We start from the raw sequence: 16,342 nt of genomic DNA, 5'->3' as shown, positions 1-16,342 counted from the left end.
CATAGCTATCTTAGCAGCTCAAGGAGCAATCAAAGCAATTGATTTCTTCATTGTGGTCTGTGATTATGAATGCAGAATAGTATGATTTTACCAGTCTCTCCTAGTTGTATAGTACATATAGATGAACCTTCATTTTCTGTTCTGAATTTAAATACCTACATGCTATGTATTACATCCTGTCTGCCAATATTTTGTCAACAAAAATTATAAATTTGAAGCTTGTCTAGGGAGGTTTGACTTTGAATTCCCTTCTCAGAATCAACACTCACAGGTTTTACACAGTGAGATAGCAGCATACAATGATGATTTAAAGATAGATATAATGACAAAGTACCAAAATAAAATCAGGAAATAAGACCTGGCAGGGGGAACCACAGGTCTGGGAGGTGTGCAGTATTTTAACAACCACCTATGCCTGTGTGTGTAGCAAGAGTTGCAGTGCTTCTCACCCCCTGTGATCAAGACTGAGATGATTAAAAAAAAATCTGGCCTTTCTCACTAAAAGTTTCAAGTTTCTGATTAATTCTGCAAATGGTAACGCAACAAAGCCTTGTGTGAAACAAGCTCCCACAACCTGTTTTGCAGGTTTTTCTCTACCCTTTGTAACAGAAAATAACAACTAATCGACACTATCAGAGCCATAAAGGGTGCACCATTTCTGCACTGCAGGGAAGAGTAGATTTCTCAACAGGATTTGTTGGGCTTTTTCTGGCCGAAAATCAGTCATGCTTATTTAACTTAAGAAGCTGTATTCTATACATATGTATAGAATCATATAAGAGAATCATATTGCACAATAATTTATACAGTTTACAATGAAGAACCAAAACAGGTTAGAGCTACAAAAAAGCTTTTTTAGACTTTCATGTTAGTAACACAGTCAAATTTATGAAAACTTGATATGCAGATAATCCTGATGACAATCAGAACAATCCTTGAACTAAACCCTTTTATTGTATCTTTATACAAATGTAGATGTTCAAAAGAAACTTAAATCCATATAAATGCAGAGGAGAGAGGATATAAAACTTAAAAGTAGCAGAAGATGAGAATCATTATGATGTTGATAGGAATGGGTTGGAAGTGGCAAAAATGGCAGATAGGATTTGGGATTGCTTATTCCTAAATTTCATCATTGATGAAATTTAGGATTTTCACTTCTAGGCTCCAGTACCAGAAAGGAAACAATGTAATCTTCATGTATGTTTTAAAAACATATGGGTAAACCTGTACTTGCTAAGAAACATACAAACTTCCCTATAAAATTCCTTGAATGCATTAACATCAGAATATGATGAAGTGAACATTAAAATCAGGGCCTAAGCAGCAAAAGAAAAAATAATATTTTTGTAATACTCTGGTTTTTAGGAATGGATCTGTCATAGACATGGTTTGTTTATATTTGGTAGTTTAAAAAAAAAATTAAAATTGTTGTAGTGATCTACCAGATCATACATAATAACTTACACATAATTTCCTAACTTGAATTTGAAGATTATTTTCAAAAACTTCCATGGAGAAAATGAAGTCTTAATTATGTTAGAAAGTTCCTTTACCTCACAGTGACAGAAAGCTTTATTTGTATGAGTCATGTTGCACAGATGAAATAGGTTGGATACCTACACATTGTGTGTAGAAATAAAGAAAATAACTCTTAGAAGAAAAAAAAGAAGAACTCTTAGCAGATGAGAAGTGGGCCTTTACTCAGATCTAAGTGCTCTTTCAAGAACTTTAGGGAACCTTTAGTCTATCCTCCACCATGGCGCTACCAAGAATAATTAGACATAAAAATTTAATACAGAGAGATGATTTTTTTTTTTACTACTTCAGAATTTCATAATTTTAAGAGAATAGGGAAATTCATAATTGTCATAACTTCTTAAAATAAACAATAGCATCATATTTGTTACATGTGTGTTAAATATTTGTTAAATAACTGAATTCACCATTTTGAAAATTAATCCTTAAGAGCTTCTGGTCTCTATCTTACTCCTGATCTCACTCTTATTTTGAGACCATTCCATTATTTCAAGCTAATCTTTTTTTTAAACATTCGTGCTTTCTGTATTTCCATGCAGAAATTGGAAAATCAAGCAGTGGTTTTTTTCATTGATCAGAAATCACTCAGGCATATTTTGAGAGGAAATTGCTTGGTGGTATATTCATCACAATGCAAGAGTTGCCTTTCCATAGTACTGCTTGCCAATTCAAACAGAACACACCAGTAAGAGGTACACACCTGTTTTTTACCACTAAATCTCAAAAAAGCTGTTAAATGAAGTCAATATCAATATCCTTTTCTTTAATAGATGAGGTGCAGATTTTTCCTTTGCTGGCAGGAAACAGAAAACTTCAGAATAAGTGGAAAAGAATATCTTAAACCAGGTAGAAAGGTGAACAAAAGCAACAGATGTTCACAGTGCTCTTCCAGAAAACCTTGCAACCATCAAGCAAATAACATTTTGTTCTGCAAGAGAAACTGTGCTAAAGCCAGGAGGAGACTTAGGCTTCTACCAGTTCAATGGGATATTGTTTCTTTTTATATATATATTTTTTTTTAGTTGCATAGCCTTTTCATTCTTATGTTCCTGCAGAGCTCTGGAATGAATGCTTTTGTTCTTTGGGTCATTTGTTTCTGCTTAATTTACCATTTTGTTCTGTCACCTTTTCTTCTAACAACCAATTTCAGATAAGGCAGCAACGGTATTTACTTGAGACAAACAGGTAAATAACTTCTCTAGTGATAAGAAGTACTTCAAGCTGCTGACAAAATCACAACCATTCTTAATCTCTTTCTTTACTTGCCACAAGAACCAAAGACTCACCAATTCACTTGCATGCTTTTGATTTTCATCTTTTCCCCCCATAATTTTGTATTGAACCTTTCCCCCACCCTCATCCCATGTGTGTATATAACACACTCCTTCCTTACTTTCTGGTTTTCCTTATGTAGGTAGGGAGGTATGTTCCTTTTGAAACCATTTTGTTGAACATAAATACTTTTTCTAATTTTAACCTGAAGATTAGCTCTAATTATGCTAATTATTGTTTAGTACCTGACTACTTTTTAAACTTAATTAATTTAATTTAGGACTTCTCAAGTTTTTGAGAACTACCTCTTGTATTACACAGTCGTAGGTGCTGCATTATTATGTTTTTGTCAGTTTTTATCATAAAGCTGTAAGATTCTGATCCTCTTTTATTCCTTGAGATATCGTCCCTGGAGATACTTAAAAAGAGACTGGATGTGGCACTCAGTGTCATGGTCTGGTAACTGCAGCTGTAGTGGATCAAGGGTTGGACTTGATGATCTCTGAGGTCCCTTCTGACCCAGCCAATTCTATGATTCTATGATTCTAAAATGTGCTTTATGAGTCTTCATTCCAAGAAAAAGATCTGCCCTTGGTTCAGGAAAGACTGTTACAGGCTCTTTAGTCCAAGTGGGCAGATAGGTAAGGTAAGGATGGGTATGTATGATATCAATAATTATCCAGAATAGAATAGGATAGTATAGAACAGAACAGAACCGAATAAATAGACTATTTCAGTTGGAAGTGACCTACAATAATCATCTAGTCCAACTGAGCAATTCAGGGCTGACCAAAAGTAAAGAATTTTATTAAGACATTGCCCAAATGGCCCTTAAACACTGGCAGGTTTGGGGCATCAACCAGCTCTCTATGAAGCCTGTTCCAGTGTTTGACCAGTGAAGAAATGCTTCCCAATGTCCAGTCTAAACTTTCCCTGAAAGAGTCTTGAACCATTCCCACACATCCTGCTGTTGGATACCAGGGGGAAGAGTTCCCTCTCTACCTCCTGTGCTCAGGAAGCTGCAGAGAGACATAAAGTCACCCCACAGCCTTCTTTTCTCCAGACTAGAATAAACTGAAGTCCTTTCCTGAATGCATTTGTCCTTATTAGGTACTGAGATTAGCCCATCTGACAACTAAACCAGGGGGAACTGTTTCTTCTTTTAGTGTTCTGCTAGATTGGTTCCCTGCACAGGTGTACTGCTGTGCTAGGTGATGATGTTGCTGGTGTGATGGGAAAGGGAGAAAAGCAAATATTTGTGGTGGAAATATGCAGCCACAGACAGAGGTACGACTGGTTTAGTCAATCACTGAAATGTACCCTTAAACAACCAGTTACTCATCCTTGGCAATCTAGAATTGGAGCTACTAGGAGGCTTAGGATTCTTTTAATTCTCTCTTCTTCTGAGGCTGAATTAAGAGCAAGTATTTTCCTCATAAACTTCTTTCTCTAGTACAGGCCTGAAGAAGCCCAGGAATCAATTAGCTTAATAAACTAGCTGCTACTCATTTACATCTCTCATCTGGCAGAGCCCCAGGAATGTCACATGTATAGGTGTATATACATTTGTTTGTAGGTTCTTTCTCTTTTAACTGGATGATGCTAGTGCACTGGAGAGCTTAAGCACCTGTACTCCTGAGAGCTCCCATTGGTGGCTATATTGAAGTGGAATATGGGTTAATTTGAACAGAAATAGTTATCTCTCTTTTACTTGAGAGATATCATGAAGGGATCATGCGAGAGATACTGTGGGAGAGCTAGATATCCTAGACACTATTTGGATCCAGAAGATTTCAATAATATCTTCTATTGTGGTAGGGGATGGTTCCAGCAGGAAAGTGGTACCTTCCAACTTGTTGACTTAATTCTGTTGGGAAGAATGAAGTACCTGGCTTCTCTGTATACAAAACACATATCTGCTTTAGTCAGGATGTGCTAGATTTACTGTGTCCAAATGGACTACCCATGGTAGTCCTGGATGGCACCTACTCATCTGAGCTCCTGTGCTCAGGATGCTCCTGAGCACCCTGGCACTCTCTGAGACTTCCAGACATAAAGCAATTTAACTGAAACTCCTGTCTCAATTAAGATGTGACCGATCTGGAAATATGAGACAAAAAAAAAGCCTCCAGTTCCACCTGAACCCAATTCTAAGGCTGTAAAAAGAGACATGTCCAGAGAAAAGCAAATTTATAGTGAAGTAAGAGTTGCAATGATATCAAAGAGTTGTTCTCTGCATCAGAAGAGAAGCTGTAGTGCTGTCTCTGCTCAAGTGTCAGGGGATTGCCAGGGTGCTCTTGGATACACCTAGGAAGGACAGAGCCCCAGAGCTGCAATCTATGTGCATCAAGAGCACCAGCCTGACCCTCAAGATAGGCTTTATCCTGTGAGATACCTTAAAAAAAAAATAAAAAAAATCACACCACACTTCTAACATCACTATTTAGTTACAGCTAGCAGAGTTCCAGAGGCATGTATTTTATGGGCATTTAGGGCTGAATTAACACAGATACATAGCCACCTAATCTGCAGCTCAAAATTAGGACAAAACCTCTACCTGCCACCACCTAACTCTGGAGATGCCTGTAGTCCTGAAACACCATTATAGCTATGGCTGGGCTCAGCCCCCCCATGTAGGATTTGGTGGACAGATGCATACAACTGAAATGGGGAGGCTGAAGCTGTAAAGGAGAACTGATATAACTAAGGAATGAGTTAAGACATTGCTTTATGAGGTACGGCCTAAACCAGGATGCTTCTTATACCAAATCTGAGGATTTAACAGCATCAGAAGGTGGTAAAAAGTTTTTCAAAACGGTCATTGAAATCATTCCTTTGCTACTTCTTGGCTCCAGTGATGCATTCATATGTTTTTTTCCCTTCCCTCTCTAGTTATTTGGTTCATTGCCCTTCTTCCCCAATTAGGAGGTAATTTTCTTCCTTTGAGAACATGTCCAAAGACTGTTCTCTTTTTATCCAACTTCTGCTTCTCTATTTGCCATCAAAGTTTTCTTAATTTTCCCCTAATTTTCCTTGAACTCTTTTGGAATTTATTTGTCACCTTTGATTTCTCTTTTGTTGTTATTTATTAGACAAGAAGTTGCAGACCTTTTGTAGAGGATTTTGAATGAAGAAGAGTTTTCACTGCTGGCACTGAAGCAGACTGTTCTTTATGGAATAGGGACATTATTCCTGACTACATTCTCAGACAAAAGATCCTATTGAGAGGTGAACTACTCCTAGTTTATGTATGCTTATTAGTCTCTCAGGTATAGGAAAAATATTTGTGACAAAAAATTCTTTTACTGCAAAAAAATAACAATCCCATCAAAATTCAGGTATTCTCTCTTACTATGCATATTTAAAAGATTAGGCATTCACATATATGCCAGATTATATTTTCTGAAATATTATTTTGAAATATGATTGTTATCAGTGCTTTACAAAGTTACTGTGATTATTTTTTCAGGCCTGGGTTTACCTTCTGCTTTACCTTCTTGACTAATGTTAATGTCGTTAGGCACATAAAGCATAGTTATCAAAAGATAAGAAAGCTGCTCCCTTACAGTTGACATAGCTCCTTTCCTACATTTTTTTCTTCCCCGTTTCTCCTCAACTAGAAGCTGACATGGTCCTTAAGAGAACAGAATCCTGTTTTTCGCTACTACATTTCCAGCTGCCCGTCTCTATTATTTTTTCTCTTTCACAGTATAGTAACACTGAGAAATTGCTGTCAGTGAGACTGAGATCCTTCAGTGCCAAGAACTTTGTGCAAACATGCTCAGAAAGCAGAGCTCTGCCCTGAAGAACTTCTGGTGTAGTTTAACAGAGAGCCAGAGGTTAGACCTTAATAGTTGCCTTTATTTGCTTTTTAAATTCCACCTTAGACATACACTACAAATAGTTCATTGTAGGCTTGGCTTCCTTTATATGCAGTTTTTCACGATCATGTGTGAGACATTCAAATTATGCATTCACATTTCTATGGACCTAGCCCAACTTTTCATTCCTGCAAAACCACCTGTTAATTTAGCTTGGTGCTGATGATCTAAATCTGTAACTGAGATGTTTGCCACAGAGGATTAAAGTATTTTGTTGAATCAAGATATGCCTATGCCAGAACTGTTTGGGTCATGGAACATAACACATGTGGCAGAATTGTTAAAAGATCTTAAGGGGTCTTTTTTTTATTCAGTGTTCTGCTGACACATGCAAGAAACCTGGACAGACTGAGGGGAAGCATTTTCTGTTGTAGAATGCAAGATTTTTTCCATACCAAGCTTAATCATGGCAAATGCTTACACTTTATTAATATTTGATTTGTCATTCAGTGAATTCTTTCAGTAAAGAAACAAGGTTTGTGGCAGGAATTCATGGAATCATGTAATCATCTTTTTTAAAAGATGGTTAGGATGCTTTCAGCCCCTAGCTGTTTGTATTTGTTAGTTCAGCCACTTCATACCTAAAAACTCAATTTGACTATGGAACTATTAATAATTAGAAACTTCCATCTGGTAGCACTGGTCAATAGGCTTTTCCAACATGGGAATTTCCAAAAGTGTCCTATTTCAGTTGATTAAAGAGATCTCATGCCTAATTTCGTGAGAGTTATCTCATCTGACAGATATGTTGTAGCATAGAGGATTAATTTAGATCTAGGCTCCATTATGGTACCTTTCTTCTCACTGTTAGGTGTTATCCAGTATTGCAGAATTTCCTTATCTTAAAGGTCACAAAAATTAAAAAAAAAAAAAAAAAAAAAAAAAGCAAAGGGAAACTCACACCTGGAACAATATTTAATAACACAGTGAGTACCTCAGTCCAAATTGTGACCTTCAAAGTTCCTCTAGATAAAAAGCCTTAGTGCTGGAAATCTATAAAGTTAAGTTCTCTGTTTTGGAAGACCCCTCACTTCTCACTGTTATGCTTGTGTTTTTCTCAGAATTGCCATGACCTAAACATCTATTTTCCTAATTTCAGGCTAAGACCTGAGGATCTAGAAACTGAACACAACCAATAGATGCATACACTCACCTGGATTTGGGATGCCCTGTGGTCCTGTTCTTGCTCAAAGGGTTAAGCTTCACAACCTAGAGTTCCTTGCCACAGATGAATGTTTTAGCCATTAGGTTAAAACACCATATTGCCTTTTGCTCTCTTGGCTTACGTATTTGCCTTTAGAATCCTTGCACTTCCTTTTGCTTGATGCCACAACTTTGAAAGAAATTGTGGAGTTCCATCTTCCTTTCCCTTGCCTTTTTCAAGGAAAAGTGAACCAATTCCTCAAGTGCTATCATTCCCAAGGTAACACCTCTTGTTCTTTGCGATTTTGACTGGGTGAAAATATTTGTCACAGTTCTGACTCCCTCAGAAAGACGTGGGAGCAGGAAGGCAAATCTGTTTGTATGTTTGTTTGTTGTTGTTCTTCTGTAACTTCTGGCAAATTTTAGGCATCTATATGCTTTGTAGTGTTAGTCATCTGAGTCTCATAGCTCTCACTCATGCAACAAGATAGCCAGTTCTGAGATTAGGATTCTGTATGCAGCTTCTTTGCTTATATTTTGGCTTTGGAGGACTAGGTTGTTTAATGTATGTATACCTAAACATAAATTATTTAAAAATACATCAAAACAAAAGCAGTAGTCTTATTTAGCAACTTTGATTAGTACTCCCAGGAATTCCCTGATTAATATTCTTTCTCTCTTCATACTAATGCCATTTTATTCTCTTTTTAATTTTGCCCTCATGAATGTAGGAGTATTTACTAGAGCCAGTCTGAGGGACTAGCACTGTAATAATGCTCAACACTTAAGCCCAACCTTTATAGATGATTTTTGAATAAATGTGTTTTCAGTTATGTCAGGTTACAGTAAACAGGAAAACCAAACACACACTTTGTAACTGTCAAGCTTATTTCTATTTATGATCATGTCTCCATGGCAAAAAATATATGTGCACACTGCAAATATAAAGAAATAAAATGCATGTTTTCAATGTACAGAATTGAACAAGCATTCAAAAGGTGGATATAACTGCTGCTAAAAGAAAGGGTGTGGGAGAACCACAAAATATGAGTAACAGAAGCACTTTGTTATCACAAAACCATGGAATCACAGAATGGTTTGGTCTGCAAGGCAACTTTAAAGATCATCTAGTTTCCCTCCCCACTGCTGTGTGCAGGAACACCTCCCTCTAAACCAGGTTGTGCAAAGCCCAGAAGCCCACAGTTATCCTCATGATTTTCCTGTTATCCTGATTTTATTTTACTTTCTTCCTGCTTTTAACTGTTTTTCTTTTTGCTGTTCTATGGTTCACGGGACCTATTATGTTCCTCACTTGTTAAAAAAATGTCTTATATAACCTATCATCAAAACATCCCATAGTTTCATCCTGCTGGTTAACTTTTATTCTGATGGGTTGACATAATCAATGGAATAATACAGCTAATAGTAATAAATCTCTAGAATAATTTTCTTTTATTCCTTCCCTCTTTTCCACTGATTCTTCCCTATTCTACACTTTGTTCAATGACAAATTTAAAACTCCTGGATCAGGAGCCAGTTGCTTTGGAATACATGCTGTAGAGACCATAGTATATTCTTTGAACAACACAGCTAGAAAAATTAGTATGGGAAGAAGAAAACTCTTAGCTTGTAATATTTTTTTCATTATTTTTTGCATTGCATTATCTGTTTCAAAGCTCCAGGTTGAACTGAGCTGTAATATGCTGAGAAACAAATATATGCCAAAATATTCTAAATCTCAAAGAAGCTGAGTTGTAATCTTAAACTGAATTAAATACAAAATTTGAAAGGAATGCACAATAAATGAAAGGAATTAGGAGGACAGACAAAAAATATAGAAAACTAATATGACTGAATGTATTATTTTACGTGGTTGGAGGTTCCAGAACATCTGATTTTTTTGACAAGGTGTTAAAAAAGTAAAATTATTATATCTCTCAGCTGCTGATCTAGAAGACAGTGCTAAAGTACAAATTATCACAATGCATGAATTTATATCTTACTCTTTTTTGCATCCTTATTTGCATCCAGAAGACCTAGTATCTTAATTTACCTCTCTTTAACATTGAGTTTCTTTGTGCAGTTTTTCAAATACTCTTTACCTTAATTATTTAAAAAGATAAGTATTTTATAAAATTATTTTTTCTTCAGTATCATATAATCCCTGGAAGCTTTTTAATGCCAAGAAATTATGTGAGGAACTTAATCCAGATGAACAAATGTTTCAGCTACACCTTCATTGTGGCTATCTGAAAAGCATTCCAGTTCATATGACAGCTTATTCTAACTTTGTAATAGGGTGCTAGTAAGGATCTAACAGCACTAAACATTTACTCAGCATACAAATGACTGGCATCTTGTGCATGATTTTGCACTGCTTTGCAGTCACCATTGTGTCTGCAGTGCATGCCTACTGAAAAATGGAAGGGACTGGCAATCACTAATACAAGTTCATTCGACGCTGTAATGTATTTTATTCCCTTTGATGCACAACATGAAATTTTATTTGACGGTCTTTGAGGTGACCACTCTTTCTCTTGTAAGACATCTTTTCAAAGTGTGATTGACATATTCTACTGGCATTTGGGGAATTTTCTTGTAAAATCTCTGGGAAACCATGTATTCAGCTTAGATGTCTCAAGAAGTCGCTGTCCTGCATTCCACCCAGGGTAGGCTTGAAATCTGCTTTGTAAGAAGTGGTATTACATAAATTAAGTTAAATTTAATTTCTTGAGTGTGTTTTGAGAATCTTCCTTTCCTTTTCCAAGCTGTATGAAGAGTGCAATGAGCTTATGTCTTTGGATTTTTTTATGACCACTCAGACATACTACTCTTGAGCACCACTTTGCAAGTCCACTGATTTGACAGTTTAGAGCAAATGAAATGTAGTAAGGCTGTACTTAACACATTCTGCATTTTTACTGTTCATATATGCACAGCTGCTGTCTGCAGAATGCACAGCTGTGATTCACAAAGTAGACAGGTTTACTGTTGTTACTCTGTGCCATGTATGACAGTCCAAAACCCAGTGCAGTTTCATTTAAGTAACACCAGAGAGTATGATAAGAAACTAAGAATGTAATAATAAGTTAACATTATTTTATTTTGAAAGTAATTGTCATACTGTTCATATTTCACAGTCTGACTTTTATTAGTGGCTACTTAGTAGCAGAATTGGAGTCTGTGTTTCTATACTTTTACTCTTTTCTGAAAAATATAATCTTCTTTGATATTTTAAATGTTACGCTGGATCTTATAGTGTCTGTTTATGGGGGGTTTTGTTTTGTTTTGTTTTATTCCCCAAAACTGTAACTATTTCTTGACCTGAAAAAGAATTAAAATTTTGCTTAGTAATTTTTTTTATCTCAGGTGGTTTCGCCATTCATCAAGAAAGCAATTGTACTGGACAGGTTCTTTAGGAGAGCACTGTGACAGAGGCATCCTTAGAGTTCAGCATAAATATGACAAATTTATCTTCAGCTGCCCCCATATTGTCTTGATTTTCATGTGCATATCAATTTTTTGTATGGTACCACATTTCTCCCTTTGTTTTAACATATTCTCTTACATAGGACTCACCTCCCACAGCTGTTTCTCCTCTAATGATGGATTTTTGCCTTCTTGTCATGCAAATTTTGCCAAGGCTTGCCTTAGGCAACGTGGTCATCACGTTCATTGTCAGTGTGCAGTGGGGTCAAATACCCTTCTCTGGGTATGTCAGCCTCAGTCTTCAATGGGTATAGAGGATCTGCAGTAGCAGAGAAGATGTGGCTGTCTTTTTTATGGGTGGTATACAGGATTATGTCTATCTGTGAATTACAGACTTTTACCTCTTTGTAAAGAGGTAGGAGTGTGTGGACATCAGAGAATCTGAATCTCTTCACAGCTTTTCACTGTTCAGATATTTTTGTGGGTTTTTTGCCTTTGGTATTTTGAAGGATCACCTGCAGGCTTTATTTTACTCTCTATTTTTTTTCAGGGACACAGGGCACACTGGCAATGCCTTAATCTCTCTTGTCTTCTTCCTATACTTTTAACTGGTGTTTTTTATAAAGACCTTGTGAAGTTTTGGAACTTTATATATGGTCCGTATTTCTGTAGAACAGATGTTGTATGGGTCTATCTACATTTCACATCTACTGTAAGACTGCCCACAGTTACAGAAGACTGGATTCAATGACACAGCTGTCCTGCTTTGCTTGATCCATCTCTGTCCCTTGTGAATATCCCGGTGGACTACTGCAGCATATAACTTCATCATTGTAAAGAGCATTTTAGCTAATGATTTGGAGCTATAACAGCTCTGTAACTATACAGAAACTGCTTTTTTTATAGTACTTGCTTCATAACCTTACTCCACTTATTTAAGTTCTTCAATAAAAATAGTATCTCTCTGTGAAAAAGTTTCTCAGGATCTCTGCTTAGAAGCTCTCTATGTCTTGATCTTTCCTTTAGTACATGTTCAGAATCCACAGGAGATTCTTTGGCATTCAGGAATTCTGCCAGAGTAAAGTCTGGACTCCTGTGGCATTTTTTGGAAATGGGAGGTAAGTAGCAGAGAATCAAGAGTCTGCTGAAGGAAGGGTATATGAAAGGAAGGCATTTTGGGGACAGGATGATGGAGCTAAGTAGCGTGGGAGAGAGGGCACAGCCTGAGATTTTGCCAGTAATTTGGCTAGCACTTCAAAGTTTGCAAAACTTGCTGAAGATTTTCCGTAAGCCACCATGACCCCTGGCCTACCTTAAATTGCTCCTGGTCATTGTGACACTGAATTTACCAGCGGTCACCTTCCCACATTCACCTCTCATACTTGTTCTCATCAATTGGCTTGTGCCAACATCCACTGCAGAAAACTAGTATTTCTAGGTATATCAAAAGAATCCAAAAAACTCCATTGTAACTCAGAGCATTGACCATGCTTTGGTCAGAGAAGTTGAAATTTCGATTTCAATTAAATCAGCAACAACTTTGGTAATGACAATGTGCAGTTCTATCTATGCAGAACATGAAGTCAGAAGCAGCTCTCTTGAGGTTTTTGGGAAACAATGATAAGAAATATCACTGGATGACAGACCCAAGGAATTCTCAACACAAATTATTACTTCTTCCAACTTCATCATCAGGCTTCTTAAAGATTTTTTTAAATTGTAGTAGCTGGTGAATTCAGTTTAGAATCCTGTTCAGAACAGGAGTAATAGCAGAAGTTATGGTAAATCATGGTATTTCCCTTAATTATGTGCTAGCCAGTAAATCTCTACTGCCTGTAAAATATTAGTATACAACAAACGTGTTGCAGCTACCCACTTCATAACAAAATGTATGTTTCAACAGACACAAACTGAAGTGCCTGTTATATACTACAGTCCTGAAACTGGAATAAGATACAAGATCCTTCCCACTTAACCTCCACCAGCATCACTCCTTCTCAGCAAAGAAACTGGAAATACTCTATCAAATAGTCTTTTTCATGTCTGTTTCATGTCATTATAAGAGAGGCCTGGAAGAAATGTTTCTGAAGCTGTGTTGCTCTCTTTGAAGTAAAAATTTTGCTTTTCCTGAGTTTAGTCTTTATGAAAATTGCTAGACTAACAGCACTGAAAACTGATGTCATCTGCCAGTTTAGATTACAGAGAGTATGAAGCACAATTTCTTGTAAACAGTTTTACTCTGGCCTGAGAATTATTTGGTTTCCACCTACACTCACATTCAAACATCACTGATGAGACAGTCAGCAATGCTAATTGGTGACACCAAGAAACTGGGAAATTATTATCTAGATTGACAAACTAGACAGATGGAGTTAAAACACTGTTTTCCAAACTCCTTAGCCAACTGTTCCTTCCTTCTGAATATTTCTGCAACAGCAAAAATCTTTCCAAAACACCAAATCTTACCTTTTTATCAGCTATGAAATGCAAACTTACTGTTCTAATTGGATATATACTGTGAAACTACAACATAAATAACAAAAATGAGAAAAATTTTGAATATTCCATCACAGTAAGGAGAAGACATTTTCCACATACTACACCTTACACTATGTATCTTTAGGTTCATGAGCAGAACAAGAGCAGCTGGCACATCCTAGGATTCACACACATTTTTACTATCCATTCAGCTTGTGTTCCTGCCTTACTGTACTGGTGCTGTTGGTGTTGGTAGAGCTCTGGGCAGACATTTGTCATTATTGATCTGGAACATGCAATAAGAGTAAAAACACTTGCCCAGCCCACATTTCTGTTCCCACATTGCCAAACTTATGGTAGTCACACTGGAGCTAGATGACAGCAAAAAAATTGCAAGAGGGCATTGGTCTTCTGCAGTATAAACCGGTGACAATCTAAGATCTGTATTCCTTCAAGGTTGGACAGTGTTTCAAAAGCTGCTTAATTCATTCTGCCCTTATGATCATTGTAGAAAAAATGCCTAAATTTTTCAGCCCTGATACTTATGTGAGTTTTGCATTGAAAAAATTCTTATTAAAGAATAAAAGCCATTTGTGATCAAATACTGTTGATACATACGAGAGACTGACGTTTCTGTTATAACAAAAAAGCTCTTGGTTTTACCAGTATTCAAAGTAATATAATTGTCTTGCAGGAAAAGACCATCAAACCTGAAACTGATTTAAAATATATCTTAAAATATGGTATTAAGCCACAATAATGATAAAGCTCTGACATTTTAATCCCCCCCCCCCAAAAAAAATCATAGAAACATAGTAAGGAGATTTATATGAAACGGTATTATCAAGGATGTTAGGGCCTACATGGGTGTAGGGTATATACTCTTATCTTTAAGTTCTAACATCTGGGTTTTCATGACAAGATTCATAGTTTCATATTTTAAACTAATTAGAAAAACAAAAATTTAAGTAGTGCAGTAAACCCAAAATGTTCTTGTTTGTCCTATAAAGAATGGTATTTTATGAAACATATAGTTTCATTTAGAAAGTACATGGTTAAAGGAAAACTGTCAATAATTCATCATGTAATTATATAAAAGAATTTTTAATTTTTTTTTCCTACTAAAGTTTATTTTTTCTCAGAAGAACTTCTTTCTATTGTAAATTCAAAATGTGTGGCAATATTTGATATTTACATTTCAATGCATTCCAAATGCTGTGTGATGTTGAGGATTCCTCTCTGTATACTGTAAAAAAGGTATTTAATCAGGTGCTAACTTGCAATCCATTGAATAAATTGCATTACTATTGTCACTATTGCATCTGAATGATGCATTTGTAAGATTGTGACTGACTAAGGACCATAAGTTGTACTTAGGTTTGATTGTTTTGCATTTATCAAGGGCAAACTGAAGACTGAGGCTCTAATATATACTTTTGCTTAGAAATGTCACTTTGTTTCATTCATCAGGACTTCTGTTTGCCATTGCAAGTTGTTATTTTTTGATAGATCAGGTAAATAAAATGGCTCTTCCTTAAACTTCAACATGCAACTGTCAAAGCCAAAACTTTCCAACCCAGAACATTCTTATCAGTGCAGAATTTGGGATCTCATTTGTAATGCAAATTGCTCAGGCAAATCATCATTGTCAAATGCACTGTAGAACAGAATATTCCTATTGAACAAATCACTCACCAAGAATCACAGCAACAACGGTGAAAAGCACAAAGGCATTCCTCAATAAATAACTTTTAACATCATCCTTTGTTATGCTCTGCACTTTTTTTTTTGCCAAAAGTGTACGTTTCCGGACTCCTTGTTGAATGCGTTCCATCTTGCTTCCAGTTTTTGGCTCTTCTCCGTTACCTTTAGTCATCTATCCTGCAGAAAGTTCTCTTTTACAGATAACTTCAATCAATATCCCCTCAGAAAAAATGGAAGACTTTTTTTTTTTTTTTTTTTTTTTTTTTTTTTTTTTTTTTGGTGGATGTTACTGGAGAAACCTGCAAGATAAGAAACATCAAATATTGCAGTAAGATTTTAGGGAAATTATTAACTGAATGTTTACATGGAAGTAAATATTCATGTTTCACTAAAACTTATATTATTTGTAATATATAAGTTGTTGATTGCAGTTTTCAAAAAACAGCCTCACTGACTTAAAAAATTCTTTGAAAGACAAATCATATGGACTAACTAGGTACGTTTCATATGTCTGCAGAAATTAATCTGAATTGCTGTCAAGCTGTAAAACCCAAGAGTAACTTTGTGTTTGTATCTGCCAGAGATAGTTGATGTAAAATTACCGTTATTTGTAGAAGTTTGAGGTGCAACAGTGTTTAAAACTATCTGTCATGCTTGCATCTCATCTGTTTAGCAGGCCCTTATTTGAAAAAAAATTCTATCTCACCTTCAAACTAACCATTGGAGAGAAATCTTTTACTTGAATTGATAAAGTTTAAAATGTTCTGCATTTCAGATGTCTTTAAATGGGTAGATGTGTTGGCTGAATTCTTCCTTTTCACACAGGAAAACGTAGCAGGAATAGTTTATTTATCCCTCAACCACTATATAGAAGATATGCCTTTGACACTTTTATG

At 36.1% G+C, this 16,342-nt stretch overlaps 1 protein-coding gene and 1 long non-coding RNA gene across 2 annotated transcripts in view; one reads left to right on the top strand and one right to left on the bottom strand.

The window, feature by feature from the left end:
- Positions 1 to 16,342, top strand: part of LOC139790378 (uncharacterized) — a 65,460-nt gene that overhangs the window by 4,799 nt on the left and 44,319 nt on the right. The window lies entirely within an intron of this gene.
- Positions 1 to 16,342, bottom strand: part of SLC1A3 (solute carrier family 1 member 3) — a 62,900-nt gene that overhangs the window by 45,399 nt on the left and 1,159 nt on the right. Inside the window, exon 2 of the mRNA XM_071732162.1 lies at positions 15,438 to 15,745. Within this exon, the coding sequence (XP_071588263.1) occupies positions 15,438 to 15,618 (181 nt within the window). The 5' untranslated portion in view covers positions 15,619 to 15,745. The remainder of the gene's footprint in view (positions 1 to 15,437; positions 15,746 to 16,342) is intronic.

This window comes from Heliangelus exortis, chromosome Z, assembly GCF_036169615.1.
Source record: "Heliangelus exortis chromosome Z, bHelExo1.hap1, whole genome shotgun sequence".
Lineage (NCBI taxonomy): Eukaryota > Metazoa > Chordata > Aves > Apodiformes > Trochilidae > Heliangelus > Heliangelus exortis.
This window is presented reverse-complemented; position numbering and strand designations above follow the sequence as displayed.